The sequence below is a fragment of the Paramormyrops kingsleyae genome, chromosome 19 (assembly GCF_048594095.1).
Source record: "Paramormyrops kingsleyae isolate MSU_618 chromosome 19, PKINGS_0.4, whole genome shotgun sequence".
NCBI classification, from domain to species: Eukaryota; Metazoa; Chordata; class Actinopteri; order Osteoglossiformes; family Mormyridae; genus Paramormyrops; species Paramormyrops kingsleyae.
This window is the reverse complement of record NC_132815.1, coordinates 5,232,762-5,254,418: the sequence shown is the minus strand read 5'-3', so window position 1 is coordinate 5,254,418 and position 21,657 is coordinate 5,232,762. Positions and strand designations below refer to the sequence as shown.

The 21,657-nt window shown below is 46.5% G+C and overlaps 2 protein-coding genes across 3 annotated transcripts in view; both read right to left on the bottom strand.

The window, feature by feature from the left end:
- Positions 1-22: 22 nt before the first annotated feature.
- LOC111836167 (enoyl-[acyl-carrier-protein] reductase, mitochondrial) lies at positions 23-9,120 on the bottom strand. 2 transcript variants are annotated; one of them, XM_023797192.2, is made up of 10 exons: positions 8,826-9,120; positions 5,232-5,329; positions 3,281-3,412; positions 2,756-2,899; positions 2,562-2,664; positions 2,373-2,475; positions 991-1,064; positions 822-882; positions 280-352; positions 40-200 (listed from the first exon to the last, which is right to left on the bottom strand). In XM_023797192.2, exons 1-10 carry the CDS (start codon positions 8,990-8,992, stop codon positions 40-42), a joined length of 1,116 nt encoding a protein of 371 aa, XP_023652960.2. In that variant the 5' UTR covers positions 8,993-9,120. The 2 variants fall into 2 exon arrangements, with proteins under 2 accessions (XP_023652958.2, XP_023652960.2); XM_023797190.2 differs by having other exon boundaries at positions 23-352.
- A 1,172-nt stretch (positions 9,121-10,292) lies between these two features.
- lama2 (laminin, alpha 2) overlaps positions 10,293-21,657 on the bottom strand; it is a 106,547-nt gene continuing 95,182 nt past the window's right edge. Inside the window, exons 56-65 of the mRNA XM_072703001.1 lie at positions 19,659-19,807; positions 19,011-19,187; positions 18,527-18,704; positions 16,653-16,765; positions 15,509-15,698; positions 13,958-14,116; positions 13,560-13,713; positions 12,395-12,525; positions 11,360-11,582; positions 10,293-10,784 (exon numbers count right to left, since the gene is read on the bottom strand). Coding sequence (XP_072559102.1) covers positions 10,630-10,784; positions 11,360-11,582; positions 12,395-12,525; positions 13,560-13,713; positions 13,958-14,116; positions 15,509-15,698; positions 16,653-16,765; positions 18,527-18,704; positions 19,011-19,187; positions 19,659-19,807 — 1,629 coding nt within the window. The 3' untranslated portion in view covers positions 10,293-10,629. The remainder of the gene's footprint in view (positions 10,785-11,359; positions 11,583-12,394; positions 12,526-13,559; positions 13,714-13,957; positions 14,117-15,508; positions 15,699-16,652; positions 16,766-18,526; positions 18,705-19,010; positions 19,188-19,658; positions 19,808-21,657) is intronic.

The window sequence follows — 21,657 nt, the reverse complement described above, 5'->3', positions numbered from 1 at the left end:
TATGGTCGTTGACATTTGGACGTTAGGTCCATAATAAGTCTACATGAGGAGGACATGCTTCCGCTGATGGGCACACTGGGTCATATCCAGGGCGTGCCGGTAGTCCCCAAATGGCACCTGGACGCACCGGGGGAGGGACAGGCGGCCGGACTGCAGGAGGCCGCAGAGGGAGGCCACCATGGCCTGCAGCTTGGCTGGGTCTGATGGGACGTGTATGGAGAAACGTGGTGGTTATCAGAATGCCTCCAAGCAGCTTTGGTGTTTCATGTTGATGTTTACCTTTTCTATTGTCTCTCTTCCACATGGTCAGCCAGAATCCCCTCAGATGTATGTTTTTGAATATTAGAGCTTTCTGTTTTGGAATGGATTGGGAAGCCTTATTTAGTTTTTCTTTTTTTACCGTCACAGTGCAGAGCAAGTTCAGTTGTGCTCACATTATACGTGCGTCTGGTGATGACAGAATGACGCTTCATGAATCATTTGTTGTATTTTTTTGACCCCACTTGATGGTGTTCTTGGTTTGCTTTGGGGCATGCTCTGTGCCCTTTTTTGAAGAGAGAGCGCCATCTAGTGCGGTCAAAAAATACAGCAAATGGTTCCTGATGTGCAGTTTTGTCCATTGCTGCTTACATCTATTTATTTGGCAGATGCTGTTGTCCAGAGCAATGTGCAAGCAAGAGAGGGAATACAGAAGCAGCTTAGGTCGGTCAAACAGTCAGTTTAGGTGCTATAAGCTTACCTTCCATAGAGGGACCAAAACACGTGCCGAATGGTTGTGCGGAAAAGAACTGTAAATATACTGCTTACAAACTTTCACTTACAGCAGGAACTGGCAGTGGTTTCCTGGCCATTCCTCCATATGTTACCAGTGTTCCATCGTGGCTAATAGGAAATAGACTTTGTTAGTGTAGCCAATGCAGAGTATACCAAACGAAATGTACAATTCTAATCCATAAGAGTTGGAGGTCAAAGGCTAGCAAATCCACTTACTCTAGTTGAGAGAGAAGATATCCGCTGTACGGACCCCCAACACAGTTCAGGCCTAGCTTAGGCCTTGGGACCTCCTGAGTCAAAAGTAAAATGGACTTGGTTTCTAGAATTCCGTGACAGAAAAGTGCAGTTCTTCTACAGCAGTTCCATTCTAGTTCTATACTGCAATGATGTGCAGGGGTTGAACAAAGAAACTGAAAACACCAGGTCAAAAGTGTTTGAGGTTTCACACCTGTATCTGCATGGCTCTGTGGCCAGTCTTCACCGATCGCACATTCCATCAGTAAGGGCCAAGATCAGTGATGGTTTGAGGTGCAATATCATAGCAGTCCACTTGTTCTAGATCAGGGGTCTCCAACTGCAGTCCTGGAGAACTACTATCCAGTAGGTTCTCTGTCCCACTTGGCTTCTGATGAGCCACACCTGCTCCTGGTATTTACCTGAGAACAGGTGTGGCTCATCAGAAGTCAGGTAGGATAGAAAACCTACTGGACGGTAGCTCTCCAGGACCGGAGTTGGAGACCCCTGATCTAGATGGTGTTTTGGCAGAGCAAGTCAGGAAACATTTTCCTCCGCCAGAATCACATATTGACCTGGCCACTGTTCTGCAAGAGGAACGGCTCAAAATCCCTCTGGCCACTATCCAGGACTTGTATCTGCCAATCCCAAGATGAAATGATGCTTTATTGGACCCAAATGGAGGCCCTACCCCATAATAATAAATTGTTGTGGTCAAAAACCAGGTTTTTAAGTTTCATTATTAAACCCCTGTAATATGTATGTAATACACCTGAAAAATGTGTATGCAATATTTCATACATCTAGTGTTGAAATCTTTCTTTTCATTTTACCATTAATAGATAAGGTAACTTCTGGAACATACCATAAAGCCAAACACAGACAAACTGGGCCCTTCAGAACCACCTGTCTACAGATAATATGAAGTACGTGTACATTAGTGCCTGAACTGGCATGTGGTCTGAGGTACTTCATATGCTTCCAGGAGAATCTTCTGATAAGCTACAGTGTGAGTGCTTATGGGAAATGGCCGGCTCTTTGGATGCCTGGCTGCAGAAAGCCCAGGTGAAGGAGCGTCCTACTGTAAAAGGCGTCATTAATGAAATCGAGCCACACGACATGCATCTCCAGGGGACCACGATTGCCCACCTCAACTCTGAAATACATTCCCAGGATAAACTGGCTCCCTTTTGACAAATTTCAGTCCTCTCTGCATTTGTCAGCTAAGAGTGGACTGCTGTGGTTTAACAGTTCTGCTGGTTGCATTATTGCGTTACGCTATAGGCTACATACAGCTAACAATTTTCCTCTCTCCCTCCACCAAAATCCATGCTATCTCTTTTTCTTAATTCCTGCTCACTCACCTGGAATATTCTCTCCATTTCTGACCCCTTCAGTGTCTCCTCTGTCACCACATAGTCTGCTCCCATGGATAGAAGATCCTCCACCACTTCCTGTTGGTTGGGTCTGAGAAGATTTGTCTTATTGTATTACACACTTTAATTTCTATTGAGTTTCTTTAAGACATTCTCTGTACTTCTGAGTGCTCATACCTGTCCCTTATTATGCATATAGTCTTGACACCTAATGCTGCGGCAATCTGGATGACTGCTTGTCCCACTGCACTGTTGGCTCCGTTCTGAATGACAGTGTCCCCTATAGGTGGGAGGAGTGAATATCCGCACAGCAGCCAGTGTTTTTATTGCATAGACACGTACTGCATGCCTTCCCACTGTGTGCCACATACCTGGCCGTAGTGGCTGGAAGTCATGCAGCATCCTATAGGCAGTACAGGGGTTGACCCCAATGGTAGCTGCACCCAGCAGAGATATGTCCTTGGGGACCTTGATGATGTCACTCGCATCACACACCGCTTCTGTCCTCCACGTTCCTTGAACATTGCACAGGAGGGTTGCTTAATACTGGCCGGTCAGGTAAAAACAAACACTTATCGAGATTTTTCTCTCACTTGATTAGGGTTCCAAACATGCCAAAGTGAAACAGAATAATGTCATCTGTATGTGCTGCAGGCCTTTTATGTAGCCTGGGACATATACAGGGGTGGGGCCAAAGGGACACTGGCTCCAGCTGATCGCTATTGGCCCCCAGAGTGTCCCCTCCCCTGTCACTCGCCTATTCAAAACAAATCATTGGCTAAAAATAAGGCTGGCCCCTCTGTATAAATGATGGCCTCTCTTATACTCCCCCCCCCCCCACCACCTTGAAAAATCGTCCCTGAAAGTAGCAGCATCTCATTATTCAGATCTCTTACCAAAACCAGCACCCACAGGGATGGCCCAGTCTCCTGGGCTCAAAGAGGTGACATCACTTCCTACTTCAATGACCTCCCCGACGCCTTCATTTCCTCCCACAGCAGGGAACGGTGGGCGTATTGGATATGTTCCTGCACGTTAGTATAACCAATAAAAGCAGCATGATCAGGCTTTATTGTTTATGAACATGTTTTTAATGCTCATTCGTCATTTAGTTTATGTAAATGTGATAGATGAATGGAGGTGGCATTTACAGTGCTGTTACCTCACACCTTAGGCTCTGGGGGGTCGTTCTGTGTGTGCGGAGTTTGTGCCCCCCCCCCCCCCCCCCCCCCCCCCCACATATTGCATGGTTCCCCCCACAGCCCACAGCCCAAAGGTGTAGAGTTAAGCTAACTGTGTGTGTGGATTCTCTGTTATGGACTGGCATCCTGTCCAGGGTGTAGCCCAGCCTATGTCCTGTCCTGCCGACCCTGACCAGGAGAAGTGGTTAGAAGATGAATGGAACCTCCAAAAGATATCTCTACTGAAACCAAATAGGACGTCTGCACAAATCTATCTCTAGTATTCTTGAGACCAGGCATGAATTAACTGATGGGTTTTTTCAGCTAGCAAAATTTATCGTGGAGGAACCCAAAATCCAGGGCAAATGTTTGATCCCAGTCCAGCCCTGCTTGTCGCTCAAAGTTAAACAGAATATTTATACCAGCATGTATCTAGGCTGTCTAGGCTAACAGTGGTACTCTGGTTCTGCCCGGGCCTGACTCTCGCAGCTTCCTGCTGAGAGCTCTGCTGTCCTCCTCGGATCTCCACACCCTGGTTATAGACTCCGCACCCTGTAACCCTGCACCCCCACTGGCTCCGTCTCCCCATCAGAGCCTGTAGACGATCGTCCCCCGCTGCCTGTCATTCTTTCCTCTCTCTGTAGCCCCACATGCATGGTTTGTCCCTTGTCTGTCTGTCACCTCATGGTGCCTGGTCCCACCTCCACTGCCCTCCTAAAATAGACTCCCCTGGCGTTAGGATATCGATAAGCTGCTAATCTGGTTAACAACAATGTACAGCCGTGGAAAAAGTTGAGAGTTTCACTCAATTTATGAATATCTATGAATAATATGTATATACATATTTTGCAAACTGCTACCTGGTTCTTTCTTGTTTCGCACTAATTAAGGGCTTCTTCCGTGCTTTATGGGACCTCAGGCCTGCTTCACATTTCACACCTGTTTCCCATTCCTTTTGAAGGTCACTTGATGTCATCCTACGATTCATGAGAAACTGTTGGATAAGTTCACGGTCATCTCAGGCATTAGAAAGTCGCTTCCACCCTCTTCCTGGCTGGTTTCTGGTCGTTCCCAGTGTCTCCTGCTTCACCTTATTCTTGTGTACTGCTGTCTTACAAATTTTCAACCTAGAAGCAATCTGCTGCTCAGTGTAGCCTTCTGCCAGCAGAACCAGGATTAAACCGGGATTTAAAAATCCAGATTTGTTTAAAAATATAGAGTGGTTTCAATTTTTTCCACGGCTGTATATACTCTGCCAACGGTGTTTGTATCCAACCATGCAGATGTGAGAAAAAAGGTTTTTGAACCCTTGTATTTCTGAATGAATGATCTGATCACACACACACAGCACTGAGCATAATTACTCTCTTTTGTACAATGCTGTATTTGTTTGGTAAATGAAAATGGATGAAGGTCAAATCAAATTTTATTGCCCGTTCACCAAGAAAACCAGGTAATTATCAGATAAAGGACACACAGACTTTTCCAGAACTATGTATTCATGAGATCTTCATACGGTATTTTACGTGGACCATATCTATTACCTAACATCATAACAGATCTGATAACTACTATTGTAGAAGTTCTGAGACGTGTAGAGTTTTCTGTTTTCCGTTTGTAGTAAACATATAGTACCGTACTGAGGTAAACGCAAGACAGCATGCACCTTGTAGCATGTTGATATCCGCTGGATTCACTGGTGCAGCAAGTATCTTCAGTCTCACGCAGTGCTTATCGACTGGCGGTAAGGCCATTCTCTCCAGCCTTAGAACAAAAGACAGACATTTTATTGAAATGTTATTTAGTATTTACCATCACTCTTCCGTATTTTTTTTTTGTCTGTGATGATTTGCTCAATGGAATTGTCTGCAGGTGAACTGCATTGAATATTTACACACTTTCCTATTTTGTAAGGTCAAACGGTTCAATAGCTCTGTCATGGGGGAAATAGCACCCTCTAGTGCTTTAAATTGAAGTAAGCACTTAATTTCTCAGCAGACATTGAATGTGAACACGTTTTCAGTTGCCCTGCTGCCTTGTAGCCAAAGCTGTTCGTTATTAAAAATACAGTTGTTGCAAAATATGACCTCCAGAGAAAGGTTACTTGTATTTTGACTTGATTTTTACAAGGTCAGACTTGTAAAAGCGTAACTCTTGTTCATTCATTCATTAGACTGAAGAAATTTGCAAACTGCATAAATGATTCCCCATGCACTAATAATTATATAATTTAGTTAATTTGTGCTACTTACACAGCACTGCAATTTAATATTCAAGTTTATTAAACATTCACTCAACTCATTCATTAACCCTGGCTCTATCCATGGTTGCCCCTTTTGACTCCATGGAAACCTGACTTCCACCCATCAGCCAAACATTCAACCCAACTCTTGCGGAACTTTGTCTCTCTCCTAAGGGTCTCTGCTCAGCAACAGTGCAGACAGCACTGCGATATTACTGCACATATAGAGAAAATTATTTACAAAAAAAATAAATGCAGTTGTGTGGTAGCAAAACATCATACTATTAAAGACCAAATGGCATAATGACCTCATCAGCTGGATTTAGCTGGAGATAGATTAATCTGGACTCATGTGGACACATGCTCATGCAGAGTAAAGGGCAACCCTGCTGGCATCTTCATCTAGCTATTACTGAGCTGTAAAACGAATTTCTAACACAATTTGACTTAAACCCCAGCATTTCAGAAGAATAGTAAAAGAAAATCTGTGTGGCCATTAAAATACTTGCTATCCAAGTTCTCAAGTTTAATTACTTGATTCACTTAGAAGTAGTAATTAGGTGGAACTGGTAGCGTGGAAGAGCCTAAAATGTAAGCTATTTTAAACTCTCACAATAACTTTAAAACATGATGATGCTAAACGTTGAAAAATCACCATGTACAATGACTCAGCGGTTTGGCAACGGATGAGAGTCCCTCCATCTACTGGGTTGGGGGTGATGGTCCTCTAATGATCAACTTAAGCAGCATCAGCGTAGCTCAGTGGGTGTCAAATCTACAGCCTGGTCTGTGCCTGCTTTGTTTCTGGGGGGGTGGAACTCCCCATAAGGCAAGCGTAGGCAGCTGCCTAGGACCCACAAAAACCAGGGCCCCCTTGAAGACAAAACTTACGTTTAAGGATACAAGATAAATGATCATTTTACTTATAGTAAAATCTGTTATTGGCAATTTTTAAAGACAGTTTTCAGGATAGACAAAGTTACCACCCCCATCCAGACACTAATGGACTATTCCAACTTTGAGACTTCATGCTAAAATGCAACAAGAAACTCTGGTAGACTGGTAGGCTTGAGCAGGGTCCTGTTCCTGATTTCACCCCCCAAAATCCTTCAATCTGCCCCTGTACATGGAGAGGCAAGAATGAAGTTAAGGGCAATGCCTCCCACACTTCTCATATGCCTCTAAATGTCATGGACACGGGGAATATGGTCCGGGGGGGGGGGAAAGGACGTTTGCAGCACAACACAGCACCATTGGCAGAAACCTAACACACAGTCTGACATAATGACCGACTAAGGAACTGAACTAAGGCAGGAACATAAATACACAAACTGAACTGGCTAATGAAGCAGCAGGGGTGAGACACGGAACAATTAACCAGTCAGAGAGTGAGCAGGACAACGAGCATCCAGGTAGAACAATCATGATGCACAGGAAACAGGTGGGTCAAATAAACTTAATGATGGAACCAAGAGACCAAAACGGAACCTGAGAAAGAGAATCAAACACTAAGAATATAACAAAGACAAGTAATACAGAACCACAAACTCAGGCACCTAGCAAAACCCGAACCCGAACGCAAACCAAAAACTAGGAACAAAGAAACTAAAACAGAAAATAAACACTGGGGAACAAATCCAGTAATTAAAAATAAAGAGGAAGCTGGTCTTAAACTCAGGACCACAGAGTTTATAACCACACACTCAGCCCATAGAGCTATGCAGCAGCCTGGGGGGAAACACACTAAGGGCTTGAGGGACACAGGGGGGACAGGATGGCCAGCGACACCTGCTGGAGAAATGTGGGTGGGAGATACGAAAGGTTGGGGAGGACAGGTGCTTACCCTGACACCAAGCCAAGGCAGAGCTGGAAATAAAACTCAATAAAGTTCACACAAAATTAATAGATAGTATTAATATGTCTCACAAGTCATGTGGGTATAACAAAATTTATACAACTATATATATATTATATATATATATAATATTAGCTTTATCCAAGGTATCTAATACATATGCACCAAGTTCATGGATGGTTTGGATTCAAAGATACCTCAGTACTCTAAACACCCTTTGCCACTTTAAATCTGCTGCTTAAATCCTGTTGGGTTTTCAATATTAAATCCAATATTATTCTTCTGTGAATTAACTGGCTATGGTGATTCCTCACTCCCAAAGGCTGATGATATATCAGCAGAGTTGACAAGCTATTCCCCCCCAGACTACAATTATCTCTGGGTCTGACAACAGCTCTTGCTACAGTAGTCCATTGCCATCATTGTGGTTATGTTTTGTGCCGCTGTATGTGATCAAAGAGCAAATTTCCGAAACTAACTTTCGGGAAAATATCTGTGGACAGTGAGTTTTGGAAATGTAATTAAAACTGAGAGTTTTGGTTCCCAGTACTGTAACATGATGAGGAAGCCTGACTTTAGGTCACTGGCGGTCTCATCTCAAAATCAACAAAAAATGGATTGAGTGAGTTTTGCTCTTCAACTATTTCACACATACATCTTATTTCAAGATGTTGAGGAGCCAACAGTAAAGTGATAATTATTAATTAGTAATTCATAGGGATTTATGATACATGAATCCATCATACAAAGAAGCAGAGCTGGAAATAAAGCACTGCTTGGGGGGGGGTGATAGCCCTTTGTGACCCTTTATTGTATAAGTAGATGGGAGATGGCTGAATGGATGTTAGGCTGGTTATCTCAGCTAGTATTTAATCAATGTTTAACAACCCAGTCCTTGGGGATCCCAAGACAGTCCAGGTTTTTGCTCCCTCCCTACTGCCAGCCGATCAAACACAATGAATACCTTTACAGTGCAGGCGTGTTGGGAGCTGGGAGGGAGCAAAAATATGGTCTGTCTCGGGGTCCCTAAGGACTGGGTCAACAAACACTGAACTCCACCCTATATCATGGCACATTACATGATGCTTCCTGGTAGACTCTGAAGTTGCTGACGGCTCTCACTGACTGATGTACGGTCACAGAGGAGTGAGTCGACTGCTTACCGCAGGACATCCGCGTGAGCGCCGTTCTGTCTGTACACCAGTGCGGAGCAGATGTGGAGGTTCCTCGTACCTTCTGCACGCTGGGCGGTTCTCTGGTGCTCATTTCCCTCCCAGGCACGGCACCACACGGAGCCCCAAGTCTGCCTCACACGCCGGAGTGCCCTCATGTCACCGTCCAGGAACAGGTCACCCTCTCTCTAGGACGTAACCAGCCTAAGCTCACTTCTTCAGTTGGGAATGTCCTGTCTGCGCTGCTCCTGACCAGCTCTGCATGACCTAGGACTCCACTTTCTTTTGTCACTGGTTAACTCTGCCCTCTCTGGCACTGAATGGCTCCACCCTCCCTACTGCTATTGTTGGGGCGTATTTACAGAGCTCCACCTTCTCCAGCAGTGAACAGCTTCACCCTCACTACCGCTCTTGGTGGGTTACATTTACGTTCAGGGGCGCCGTAAAGGAGGGGAAAGTTAAGACGATTCCAAGGGCCCCGGAGTAACGGGCCCTAAACAATTTGGAAAATAGACTGGGGGACCCAATATGATATGCTTTCATGGAACCCAAAATCTTTAGCAATGCCTTTGTTTATGTTTATTTAGTATATGCCTGTATCCAAAGTAACATACAATAGAGAAAGTAGGGTCAGCCTGTCACTGGAGCAATTGGGGTTAAGGGCCTCACTCAGGGGCCCAACTTTGACCATGGGATTTAAACCAGCGATCTTCCAATCACATGCATGCATAGTCCTAATCCATGACTCTACAAAGCTGTTTCCACTGAATTTTCAAGCTTATAAAATGCAGTCTTGAAATTCCATATTCTCTTCTGGCAGTACTCACACAATCTCAATAAAGAAAATGCTCAAAGTGGCATTTTCAGCAGTGGATATCACTGCATCTCTCGCCAGGGTTGGGCGTTTCCCCCTGTCTGCAGGCGTGTAGTTGGCATGTTCTTCCCGTGTTTGCCTGGATTTCCTTTGGATCCTCTTATTTTCTCCCACAGTCCAACAACATGTGTTTAATTGAATTGGTGTCTCTAGACATCCTTCAGTGTGTGACTGAGTGTGAGCTGATGGTCTGCAATGGGCTGGTTTCTATTATGGGATGTCCGCTGTATTATGCACCATGTTTTATGGGATGCACTTCTTAATTAAAACTGCTTAATTCTAGTTTGCTCATTCTTTAAAACGAAAGATTTAGAATAAAATAACATCCTTCTTGGTCTGCAACACGACATTTTCAGTGTTGACTTTTTGCAGTGTTTTTAAAAATTGTGTGAAAAGTGTCATGGCGTAAATTAGAAACTCTCACTTCTCATTTCTTAAATAGGTATCTCAGCGTTTTGTCAGTTCATACCCAGGAAATGAAGCTGACCAAGTGTTTTTGAAGATTTCATAAAAGATCAAACAAAATGGGAACTGCAGGGTGTCTCTGAAATGTGTGCAGACTCAAATGAAAGACGCACTTTCACTTCAGTAAAAGAGATATATTTGTAAGTGCATTACAGGACTTCCGTGCAGCGTTGTCACACCATGCATACGTAAGAGGCATGTGGCTACAGTTCAAAAGAAGACCTTTCTATCCTTCTATAAAACCACACAATTATTTTGTATGGGATTGATAGATAAGTCCTTCCTGAATGAGATATTGACAGCTTTGAAAAAGAAAAAAACAGCAAATCCAGTCATCCAATCACACACAGCTAGGCAGAATACTGGGGAACAGGAAGGATTGTGGGAAATCTTTTATGCTCTGCTTTTAGTGTGGTGCCACAGGTATTGATGCAAGCAGATGGCTCCCAAGCGGACTCAGTTTGATGGGCAGGTGAGAGGCTGCACCCCATGCAGCTCCAGCGCCCTCTGCAGGTGAATTTCCTGAACCTTGGAACCCTTGATCAGCTTGAGGTTGCGCATACAGCCCTTGAAAGGTATGCTGGTGGTCAGCCCAAACTGCTTCAGTCCATCTGAGACAAGACACCAGAGAAGAAGATCAGACTAGAGCGAGGTCGTGCAGAGATGGCTCTCAGCAAGCAGACCCCGCATATTGTCACCTGAGATAAACTGCTTAAATGCAATTTGAAAATACTTTAGAAATATCTATAAAATGAATCCCTCTGAGCCAGTCTGCAAAGTACAGTAGGATACAGAAAAATCTAAAAATAATGATAAACATTGGGTGTTTCTCAATATGAAGAATGCAAAGATTGTACTTGTGGGCTTGGCAAGAGCGGTCTTGCTATCTTGGCTCCCAAGAGCAAGCTTGTGGCACAATGAATCATGGGATTGTTCTCCTATGCAACTGGTGGGGCAAGAACGACATCTGGGATTTTTTTTTATCATCCTCTATACTTCTGTTCTTGAGTACTGGAACTGGTCTTTGGCAATGGAACATGATGTAAGATGGGTATGTGAGAACCCAAGCACGGTCAAGTACGCATACTGAGAAACATCCATAGTCAGGAATGCCATCTGAGAAGCTTCCTCAGAGACGGGACGTAATGCATATCTCAGGTCAGCTGGGGGTGGATGAGGGACCCACCTGGGTAACCCCCGACATAGACGGGGTCGTTGGTGTCCACCGACGTAGACCTGACGTGGGGGCTTTCCGCTTCCGACTTTTGGCCGTCCACTGTCAGCTCCAGCCGATGCTTCAGCTTGTGGGCGACCACCGAGTGCCACTGGCCATCACAGAGGGCGGCCTCCGTGTCGGGCTCGTGCACTGCCGTGACCCGGCCCAGCCCGTTGTCCATGTGGAAGAGCAGCTGGGCAAAGGGCAGCATTGCTCGGGTCACCAAGCGGCACCAAGCGGCACCAAAGCACACAGCTCACACTCTCCTAATCCTTACTGGAAAAGCACTTCCGTGGAGATGGATGGAGAAACATCATATATACTTTTCAAGCCAAAGGGATGGAAGTGTGAGGAAGACTAAGAAAGTCTCACTAACACTTCCTAGGCATGTCATGTCAATAAGAATATATGAACACATTCATAACACACTATAATGCATTCATAAAGCATTTTACACATATAAATATCCATAAAAAGACATAACACACTACAGCCAAGTTTATTATACATCATGAATGCTCTCATCTATAATGCACTATAGATACCTCCATAATGCAGCACAAAGCATCCATAGTTGTTATACCGCCTTTATAGTGCATTATGAAGGTATCTATAGTACATTATAGATGTGAGCTTTATTGGAGCTTATGAAGTATTAGAATCAACACTATAATGCCTTATGACTGTCAATAGAAGATGCTGTAATGTTTTATCAATTTTTATCATGACCATAATAATGCGTTATGAAAGTATCTATAATGTATAAATGACAGCTTGAAATGTTACCGAATTCTCTTTCAGATGGATGACGTGGGGGGGTTGGAGGGGGAGGAATGAATGGGAAAGCTGGCAGTTAATGCCCCAGGAATCACGCTGCTATTGTGCCACATGAAAGGTATCTGGTAAAACACTGGCCTGTATAAATATACGGAAAACAGTACGGCTCCCTGCTAAATGTCCAGCAGGACTGGTGGGGGTGTTTCAGATCATCTAGGAGACGAGTACCTTGCCGTTGTGCAGCTCGATTCCCAGGCCGTCCATCTTCTGACTGCTGACCCCAAGCAGGACGCCGCTGCTCTGGGAGGTTCGGAACTCGAGCTCCATGGACATATCCATGCCGACTTTGTAGCTGTTCACTGGACGCATTGCAGGGATATGAGCAAGGACATTTAGTACTGCAGAGTCCTTAGAGTGCTCACATATCCACCTATCTAGCTCTTGAGTCACACAAGTCATCAAAAGTATAAAATTTTATTACATTTTCAATCCAAATGCCCAACAGTGGGTTGAAGGACTTTAGTCAAGGTGTGCTGTACCAGTCAGGAAAATATTACCAATGTTATAGTTAAACATCAGAATCAAGCCAAATCTTACATTTTAGAGGAGCTCGCTCTTCAAGGTCACAGGAGCATTCATCCTCCCCCTGCTATCACCTGCAGCACATTCCACCTGCAGTGTAACCCACCTGCTTTGGCATATCCCACCTGCAGCATATCCCACCTGCTTTGGCATATCCCACCTGCAGCATATCCCACCTGCTTTGGCATATCCCACCTGCAGCATATCCCAGCTGCAGCATATCCCACCTGCAGCATATCCTACCTGCAGCATATCCCACCTGCAGCATATCCCAGCTGCAGCATATCCCACCTGCAGCATATCCCACCTGCAACATATCCCAGCTGCTTTGGCATATCCCACCTGCAGCATATCCCACCTGCAGCATATCCCAGCTGCTTTGGCATATCCCACCTGCAGCATATCCCACCTGCAGCATATCCCACCTGCTTTGGCATATCCCACCTGCAGCATATCCCACCTGCAGCATATCCCACCTGCTTTGGCATATCCCACCTGCAGCATATCCCACCTGCAGCATGTCCCAGCTGCAGCATATCCCACCTGCAGCATATCCCACCTGCAGCATATCCCACCTGCTTTGGCATATCCCACCTGCAGCATATCCCACCTGCTTTGGCATATCGCACCTGCAGCATATCCCACCTGCAGCATATCCCACCTGCTTTGGCATATCCCACCTGCAGCATATCCCAGCTGCAGCATATCCCACCTGCAGCATATCCCAGCTGCAGCATATCCCAGCTGCAGCATATCCCAGCTGCAGCATATCCCACCTGCAGCATATCCCATCTGCCTTGGCATATCCCACCTGCTTTGGCATATCCTGTGCCATTGAAGTAGTTGCCCTTCTCAGTCTTGACATAACAGCTGCCCACATTGTAGCGGGACGTGGGGTTCTCCAAATCAAGCAGTGTGTTCACCATTTGGAAATTTCTGATACAGGCATTGATGCTGTACACCACCTGTCGCATAAAAGGAGAGAAACAGGGCAGTGATTGGAGTTCGGATGCTTGTAATTTTAATCATCATCTTAAATCCTGCAAAACAGATGCAGAAGTTCTTTCTTGAAGTAAATTTTTACCGTACCTAATAATTTGTACCTCCAAAACTTGAAATACGTTCAGTTCTTAAAATTTGAATAAATTGAAATGATTGAATAAATCGAAATGATTGAAATCTGTATGAGTGACGAGGTCATCATCTTACTGGGCCGATCCGTTTCGTGGTGTAATTAACAGGCAGGCCACCGATATAGAGCATCCCAACCACGTCCAGGATGTCGGCCTGCTTTGGACTGGTGGTGTGTTTGAAGTAGCGGTTGTCGATGGTCAGCACACCCCTCTGCTTCTCCCGAAGTACCCTGATCTGTGAAGAGGAAGAGGAGAGAGCGTGATGCCAGACGGCCTCCATACTTTGCATCTAGCGACTGAGGACGTGCTGGACAGGAGTGATTCGGACACCTTCCGTGCGCGGAGCTAAAGCAGCTAATCCTACCACCCTCATCTTCTCCTGTGGAAGCTTACAAAAGTGAATTCCGTTGACAAAAGAAGATAAAATATACTTTATTGATCCCAGGGGAATATTCATTAAAGGCTTGGAGAATGAAGGCATTGATCCCACTACCGCTTACGTAGGGTGACCAGATAATCCATGTCAGGGAGGACACTTTGAGCTACTTCGGGTTTTACAAACTACTTTCAAATTGAAAGGCTCCTGTGCTCGGCTAAATAGTTCAGCTCTTCTTGTGCTTTGACTGGTTTGTTTCCTTGACTGAAAGACTCATCCAGCTGTTTCACATTAGCATTAGTGACACATGCATGATTATAGGAGACTGACCAATCAGCACATAGCAAGAGCTCAGTGCTCAAGTGAAATCCAGGTCCTTTTAATTGAAATGGTAATTTACAATTCCTGTCCTAGCTCAGAGTGTCCTCCCTGACATGGATTATCTGGTCACCCTAGCTTACGTGGTAAGGAACTGCTTTACCGTCTGAGCTAATTCCCCAGAACAAGGAGCAACGGGAGGCCTTCTGGAACCCAGGACGGCATTTTCCACTGCCGCCAGGAACCGAGCCGTACCCGACCCAAACTGTGAACCGGCACTTTACCAATGCAAAGTATGAGAGCCGTTCCAGAGCTGCGCCCATGCTTCTTACTAGCAGGGCAGAAAGCGTGACCAAACTGAGCTGGTTGCGTCACTGCCATCTGATTGGTTGAAATCATGGAGATGCTAGTGATCTGTATCGATAAGCATGGATTATCTGAAGGGAAAAATTGCAAAATTCTATATATTATTAATCATTAGCAGTTTTGCACATTCAAATGTATTAATGCATTTCTGTTAACTGGGATCAAGAAAATTTCTGACCTCTTAGAACAGCCAAACAGAATGGATTCGTAATGCAAATTCACACAAGCGAAAGCTACTTCCGCTAGTGTTTGATTCTAACATAACATGGCGATCCTCACAGACAGCTAGCAGAATTTAGCATATAGTCATATCATGCTGTACACTGTGTGAGCAGTAAATAAGTGCCCCTTCAGTTTCACACCCCTGTCGCTTTCCAAACCTGGCAACGCCTTTACCGAGCCGACCCTTCTGCAGTGGAAAACCAAAGCGGGCTGGAACCGTGCTGTAACTAGTTTCTCTTTGCGGTACGACTCAGGTATGGGCCGGTTCCTATTTGCCAGTGGTAAAGCACCATTACAGCATATCCATGCTAAGCGACTGTGTGGATGTAGCCCAGGAGCCCCTGCCTTGTGCCACTGGCCGTCATTGATGATGCGCGGCACGGAGACGGACGTGTTCCCGCTGCCCAGGTCGAAGCTCAGGTAGGCCATCCCTTCCTTCAGCTGGATGGTGGCGAAGTCCGCGTGGTTTATCCTGGCCATGTAGAAGACCAGGCCCGACTCGGCCTCAGTCCGGATCTCGAACTCGATGAGGAGTCTGCAGGACAAACAGGCGAGAGTGGCATCCTTAAGGGGGTGAACCTTACACACAATCTGGTCCTCCTCTTCATATGATCATCTGGCAGATGGTCACCTGTGTCCCAACTTTAAGCAGCGTGGTCAGATATACCAAGGTTTCTCAACCCAGTCCTCAGGGACCACCAGACGGTCCACGTTTTTGCTCTCTCCCAATTGGCAGGGAATTGGGAGAGAGCAAAAACATGGACCGTCTGGTGGTCCCCGAGGACCGGGTTGAGAAACCCTGAGATATACCAAACAGGCCTTTAGGAAGAACCCAGTACAATATACTCTATCCACAAAGACAAATTTCTATGACCAACAAGATTACGAGACCACGTTTCTTTTCTGAAGCTGATAAGGTCAGTCTTTATAAACGCAAATCACCATGTAATGCTTTGGTGCTCATGCCAGTGTCGGTCAAAACAGTGGCTAAACAATTACACACAGTATGTCAGCATAATTACTTAATATAATTAAGCCGTCAATTTTAATACATTCAATATTACAAAATACTTAGGACACCCAAATGAGGAGCAATAATATCAAATTACTGCTGCTAATGTTACATTATTCGAATGTATTTCGTTACATTTCAGTAAGTCCAGAAACTTCTGATTGCATCATAAATTGTTAATGAATACTCAAGTGTTGCAAAACTGCAATAAAAGGATTGTGTAACAATCAGAGAACATGGAAACAAAGAACATACAACATATACAGAATATATACCAAAAAACAAAAACAGATGCAAATGTATCAGTGAATCTGCTGTTTGTGCATTCTATGATTCTCAGTGCTTTTCTTTTCTTCCTGGAAAAACCAGTTTAATATCAGCTAACTGGAAATTCAGCGGTTTGCATGTAGGAACCCCGAATGATGCAAGGGTGTTTCTCCTGTGATGTCATCCGTAAAGAAATCAGCCTCTGTATACCTGTTCTTGACTTTCGTGTCATCGAAGGCCACGGCCACATGGCTGTTTCTGGACAGGCCGAACTGCATCGCCTTTTCCAGCACGATGGGGCTTGCTTCAGCTGCGCAGGAGATCTGCAATGTGTCACAGGAGTCCTGGTACTGAAATCTGAATGCATCGTTGCAATCATAGGAAGCACCATTACATTTTCAAGTCACCACAGCACAGCCTATTAAGATGGTACATTCAACTAAATACGTCTTATCTAATAGACAGTCATTGTCAACCAAGAGCCTGTCCCCAGAAGCACAGGACACAAGGCAGAGGGGGTCATCCCAGGCCTGGATGCCAGCCCTTTACAGAGCCAGTTGAAAATCTTCATACAGTGCAGTTATTCCATAATCCGTCAGCAGATGGTGCTATTACAAAGGACACGACAATAATGGAGCCTTTTGTGTTCAATTAACAAGTGCCCTGAAGGAGAGCCTTTGTGTCGGCTGTGTGTTGAAGGCTGATCTGGCCGGATCCCTTATTCTGTGAAGGACATGTCCGGCAGTTTTTCCATTATTCACGTGACCTTCTACAATGTATTCTTTGTCCTGGTCGTCCTCATCCCTTGAAAGCCCTCTCTTGCACAGTGGAAATCAAATGCTTAACCCAAATTCGTGATGTTGTCCCCTACCGCTACACACACACACACACACACACACACACACCAGTGCAGCCATGCAGGACCCCCTCTATCGCAGACGTCTGAAGCCTCTGCAGACGGTGCTAAAGGTGGAAATAAGATGAGAGGATGAAACAAAAAAAATAACAGATGTCTGGGAGATTAAGGCCCAACTGCTGGGTGATTAAGGTTAGAAGCTGAAAAAAAGCTGAGGAGGAGGACAAGGGGTCACAAGCTTCTCAGCTTAGCTACGGAGAAAGACTGAGGTGAAGCAATGAAGATATGGACGATTCTGCCTGGACACAGGCAGCGCAGGAAATGAAAGCATCGCAGTGCATTATGTAGCATTATGTAGGTCAACGCGAGATCTTTGTGAAACCAGACAGTCCAAGCCAATCACGCCACCCACTCTGCAGGTTAAAAAAGACAAGCAGAAACACGTCTGTGAGATGTAACGCGAGGAGACGGCCAGAGGCGGACAGCCGGCCGGGACGGGGTGCCCCTGGTGCATTATGGGTGAGGAGGGTGGGCGGCGATGAAGGACGAAGCTCCTGATGGTTAGACAGCACAGCGGAATGGGGGCAGGCACGGCCTGGGGTGGCCAGTAAGGGGTCCCATCCCTTCATTAGTTCCTATTGCTCTGTGATCCGAACCTAACAGTAGATACTGTGCGGCTCAGTGGGCTAAGCCTGTGTGCCTCATCCAAAGGTTGTTGGTTTGAAACCCATCATCAGTAGAGTAGTTCCAACTTCATTGGGCCCTTGAGTGAGGCCCTTAACCTCTTGCAATACTGGATAAAAGGCCTGGCTCATGGGAGTTTTACTTATACAAAAATGTTCTGAAGGCAGAAGGAAAAAAGATTGGTTCAGAGTGATAACCAATCAGATTGTAGGAGGCAGGACCAACAAATCAGATGTCTTGATCCAGCCTCCTCTACAATCCGATTGGTTATCTCCAATCGTTTTTCGCTATGCACTCACAACGTGGTATATGTTTATATGAGTGAATCCTTCAGAGAAACGCATGATGGGATATGCGAAATAAGCATTCCAATGTACTTGTGCTAATGGAAATAAAGCATAATCTCCCCTAACAGACTGGAGCTGTACTTCAGGCCTGCAGGACCAACCTGCCTCTGGTTATGGACGTTCTCAGGTATAAGGATGTAGCCGGCTGTCATGTGATCGCGAAACCCCTGCCCCAACCAGCTGGAGGCGGAACGTACGCTGGATGGTGGCAGCGTCGGTAAGCGATGAGGTTCTGGCCACCGCTCCTCCACCTCCTTGGTCTCTGCTTTGGGCGTCTCCTCCGGCGGCGGCCCCGGAGCTGGGAGTGTCGCCATACTGGGGCACTGGCCAATCTCTGCATTCTCAAACGCTACTGGCTGAGAGAAATCCCACGGTCTGTGGGGAAGAGCAGCAGCAACGATTTAAGAACCCAATACGGCCCAGCTCACCGGGCTGGCAGTTTGAATTATGAAAACAGTCAGGAAAGCAGACAAGCCCATTAAACTGATCTAAATATGGCTCAATCGTGTTGATTCGACTGGAAGAAACGATGGGCTTAATAACACACACTACACACTGCTTAAAAAAACAGCTTTTGTCACATGATCATGTTGAGTGAGAGTTAGACAACCATGAGTGAACGGAAAGTGGGATGTTAACAGCAGGTACGGCCATGACCCCCCCCCCCCCCCCCCCCCTCACATGGTGTTGGTGACGAGGTTCCAGATGCAGCCCTCGAAGGGTACGTTGGTTCTCTGGGTGCCTGTCTCCACATCTGGGGGGATCCCACCCAGGAAAAGCCGCTTGATGCTCATGGGATGGTCGTTGGGGAGAACCTGTTCCATCTTCTCTTCTTCGTCTATCTGCACTGTGAAGCCCCTAGTGGACGGGAGATCAAATGCACTTCACTGTGCGCTCTTCCAGCCGCCTGCCGCAGATACCCCCCCCCGTCACCTGTGTTTTCTGTCTGCCCCCCCCTGGTATTTCTGGTGCCATCCAGATTCACAGCATTCCTCCATCTTATACCAGTGGCCCCCGCACCCCCCTTAGGCAGACGCGGTAATAGCGCCAGCATCCCCCAGTAAAAGCAACATGACGGCTAACCTTTCAGCAGTGTTACTATGGTGCGAAAGTGTGTTGGGGCGTGTAACGGTGCTCGCCGTGAGATTTAAAGGGCCGCAGCAGGAATTCCCCAAGGGGATGCCCGCTAAACGATGCATCTACCAGGGAGTTTCAGGCCAGCACGGCGCATCGGCGTGGACATGTGACGTGCTCTGTATGCGCGCTTGCGGGCCCGCTGCACGCTTTAGCTATGGGGAGTCACACAGCCCAGACGGCTGCTCTACCCACCCGCCTGTCCTCTCAATGCGCAGGGCGTGTTCCCGGCCGTCGTGCAGGATCCCCTCTTCTGGTTTGCGGCCCACCCTGCGGGGACCGCGGCCGCCGGCGAACAACAGCACCTCCAGGACCCCCTTGTTCAGGTGCACGGACAGGAAGGCCTGCAGTGGAGGGGGGGGTCGCAGGGAAGCAGAACAGAGTTAGGGGGACATTCTCTCGGCAGCTGGAAAGGACAAACGGGAGGAGCCAGAAGGTAGCCACTTTCAAAGTAGTGCCTGTGCACAGCCTGAGGGGGGCGCTGTGGGGCTCATCCCTGTGTTCAGATGGTCACCGGTTGGAATCCCGGCGCTGGCAGACCAATGCTGCTGTTGGACCATTGAGGAAGGACTTGACAAAGGGCTGTGCAATACCGCTGAAATTTTCCAAGGGAGGAGGATAAATGGCTGAACCTGCATTAGGACCCCAAGCTCTCTCACGTGTGTGTGTGTGTGTTTGTGTGTCTCCCCACAATGTGAGAAAAACCTATTATTTTAATGTTGTGGGGACCATTTTTTCAGTCTCCACAAGGGCAAACTCAATCTTATAAAAATCTGTGACTGCAATCAGACAACTAAAAATGCCAAAATTCTTGTATTTTGTTTGGTTACTTATGGTTAAGGTTAGGACTGGGCAGGGGTCACGGATGTCACTAATGAGATTAGGGTTTTACCCATAGAGATTAATGGACAGTCCTCGTGTCTGTGTGCGTGTTTGTGTCTCAAAAAGGACAGCTAGGCGGGTGGGATATATCAAAAGAATCATTCCAATGTACCTGTAATCCTGCTCGTGCAAATTATAGCAAATAAAGCGTCATTTCATCACGTCGGTTTACAGAGACAACGCGCCCGAGTTGAGACTGCAGATCCAGCCGCGACACCGTTTCCTCCTCATCCCCAGCCGGCTTGCGGGGATCCATCCGAGCATCACCTCCCTGGCCGACGTATCTAACTGAGCGTCTGCGTGCTCATGGTGGACCTGGCTGAGGAGGTGACGAGCACAGCCTGCGTCAAACAGAGCACGCTTTTCACCCCCCCCCCCCCCAGGCAAACTGCCGAAATGAATGGTGGCCAAGCCGAAATGAGGCACAGAGCCCCCCCCCCCATCTGAGATGATATCCACTTCATTTATGGACAGTAATTATTTTCAAAGGTGACAGCCCATGCCCCCCCCCACCCCCGCCCCTACCTGGGCTGTTGCAAATTGAATCCAACTTATCACTGTGCTGTTGTATAATATTTTCTCAGCAAAGACGTTTCCTGCCAAGTGTTAGAGGTTAAACCTGCGGCTGTTTGCTTCATTCAGTGCCTGTAATTGATGTAACGCCTGCCAATGCCCTGAACGCCCCTCAGATGGGCAGGCAGGGATTCGAAGGCCCCACTAACAGAGATGCTAAAAGTCACATTCTAATTAAAATGATCCCGAGATGCGACGCTGTGCCCCCTTCAGAAATAATAACACCGGCGCAGTTTTCTGAGGGGCAAAAACAATTATTATCACATGTAGTGTGATCAGGCCTCCCTGCTAGGCCACACACATCTATGTGCATGTATGAGAACACATCAGGCTGCAGGACATCATCTGCATCATGTAATTATCATTAACGTTCCGGCCCCTCCCAGAATCCATCTCCCATAACTGCTTAGGAAGCTCACGGCCGGGCTGTGCTTGGGGTCTATTCCCGGGGGCACAGGGCAGGAGCCCGCCAGTGCCATCATTGCTGGATGCACGTTCCATGGTCCTGTCATCTAAGTGCATGGAATTTCACTTGATTTGGGGAGTCTCCCAAAAATAGTTCTGGGACCACCCCCCCCCCCCATAAGAGAAAAAAGATGCACTCACAAGATTCAGTGTCCCCTCCAACCCCCTGGGTAGCAGCTTTTATCATCACCTTTTATGGTTGCCACAACCTTCCCCCAATCGCCGATCAACCACCCCTTTTGACTACTTTTATCACCGCCCAACCCCCCCGCTC

What these genes read in the sequence shown, in the direction of transcription:
- LOC111836167 (XM_023797190.2), bottom strand. Translation starts at nt 8,992, where the DNA reads ATGAGGGCACTCCGGCGTGTGAGGCAGACTTGGGGCTCCGTGTGGTGC. An exon ending in CCCTGTGGGTGCTGGTTTTG is followed by an intron (nt 2,900 to 3,280) that starts GTAAGAGATCTG and finishes GCAATGTTCAAG; the next exon opens with GAACGTGGAGGACAGAAGCG. An exon ending in AAATGGAGAGAATATTCCAG is followed by an intron (nt 1,065 to 2,372) that starts GTGAGTGAGCAG and finishes CTTTTGACTCAG; the next exon opens with GAGGTCCCAAGGCCTAAGCT.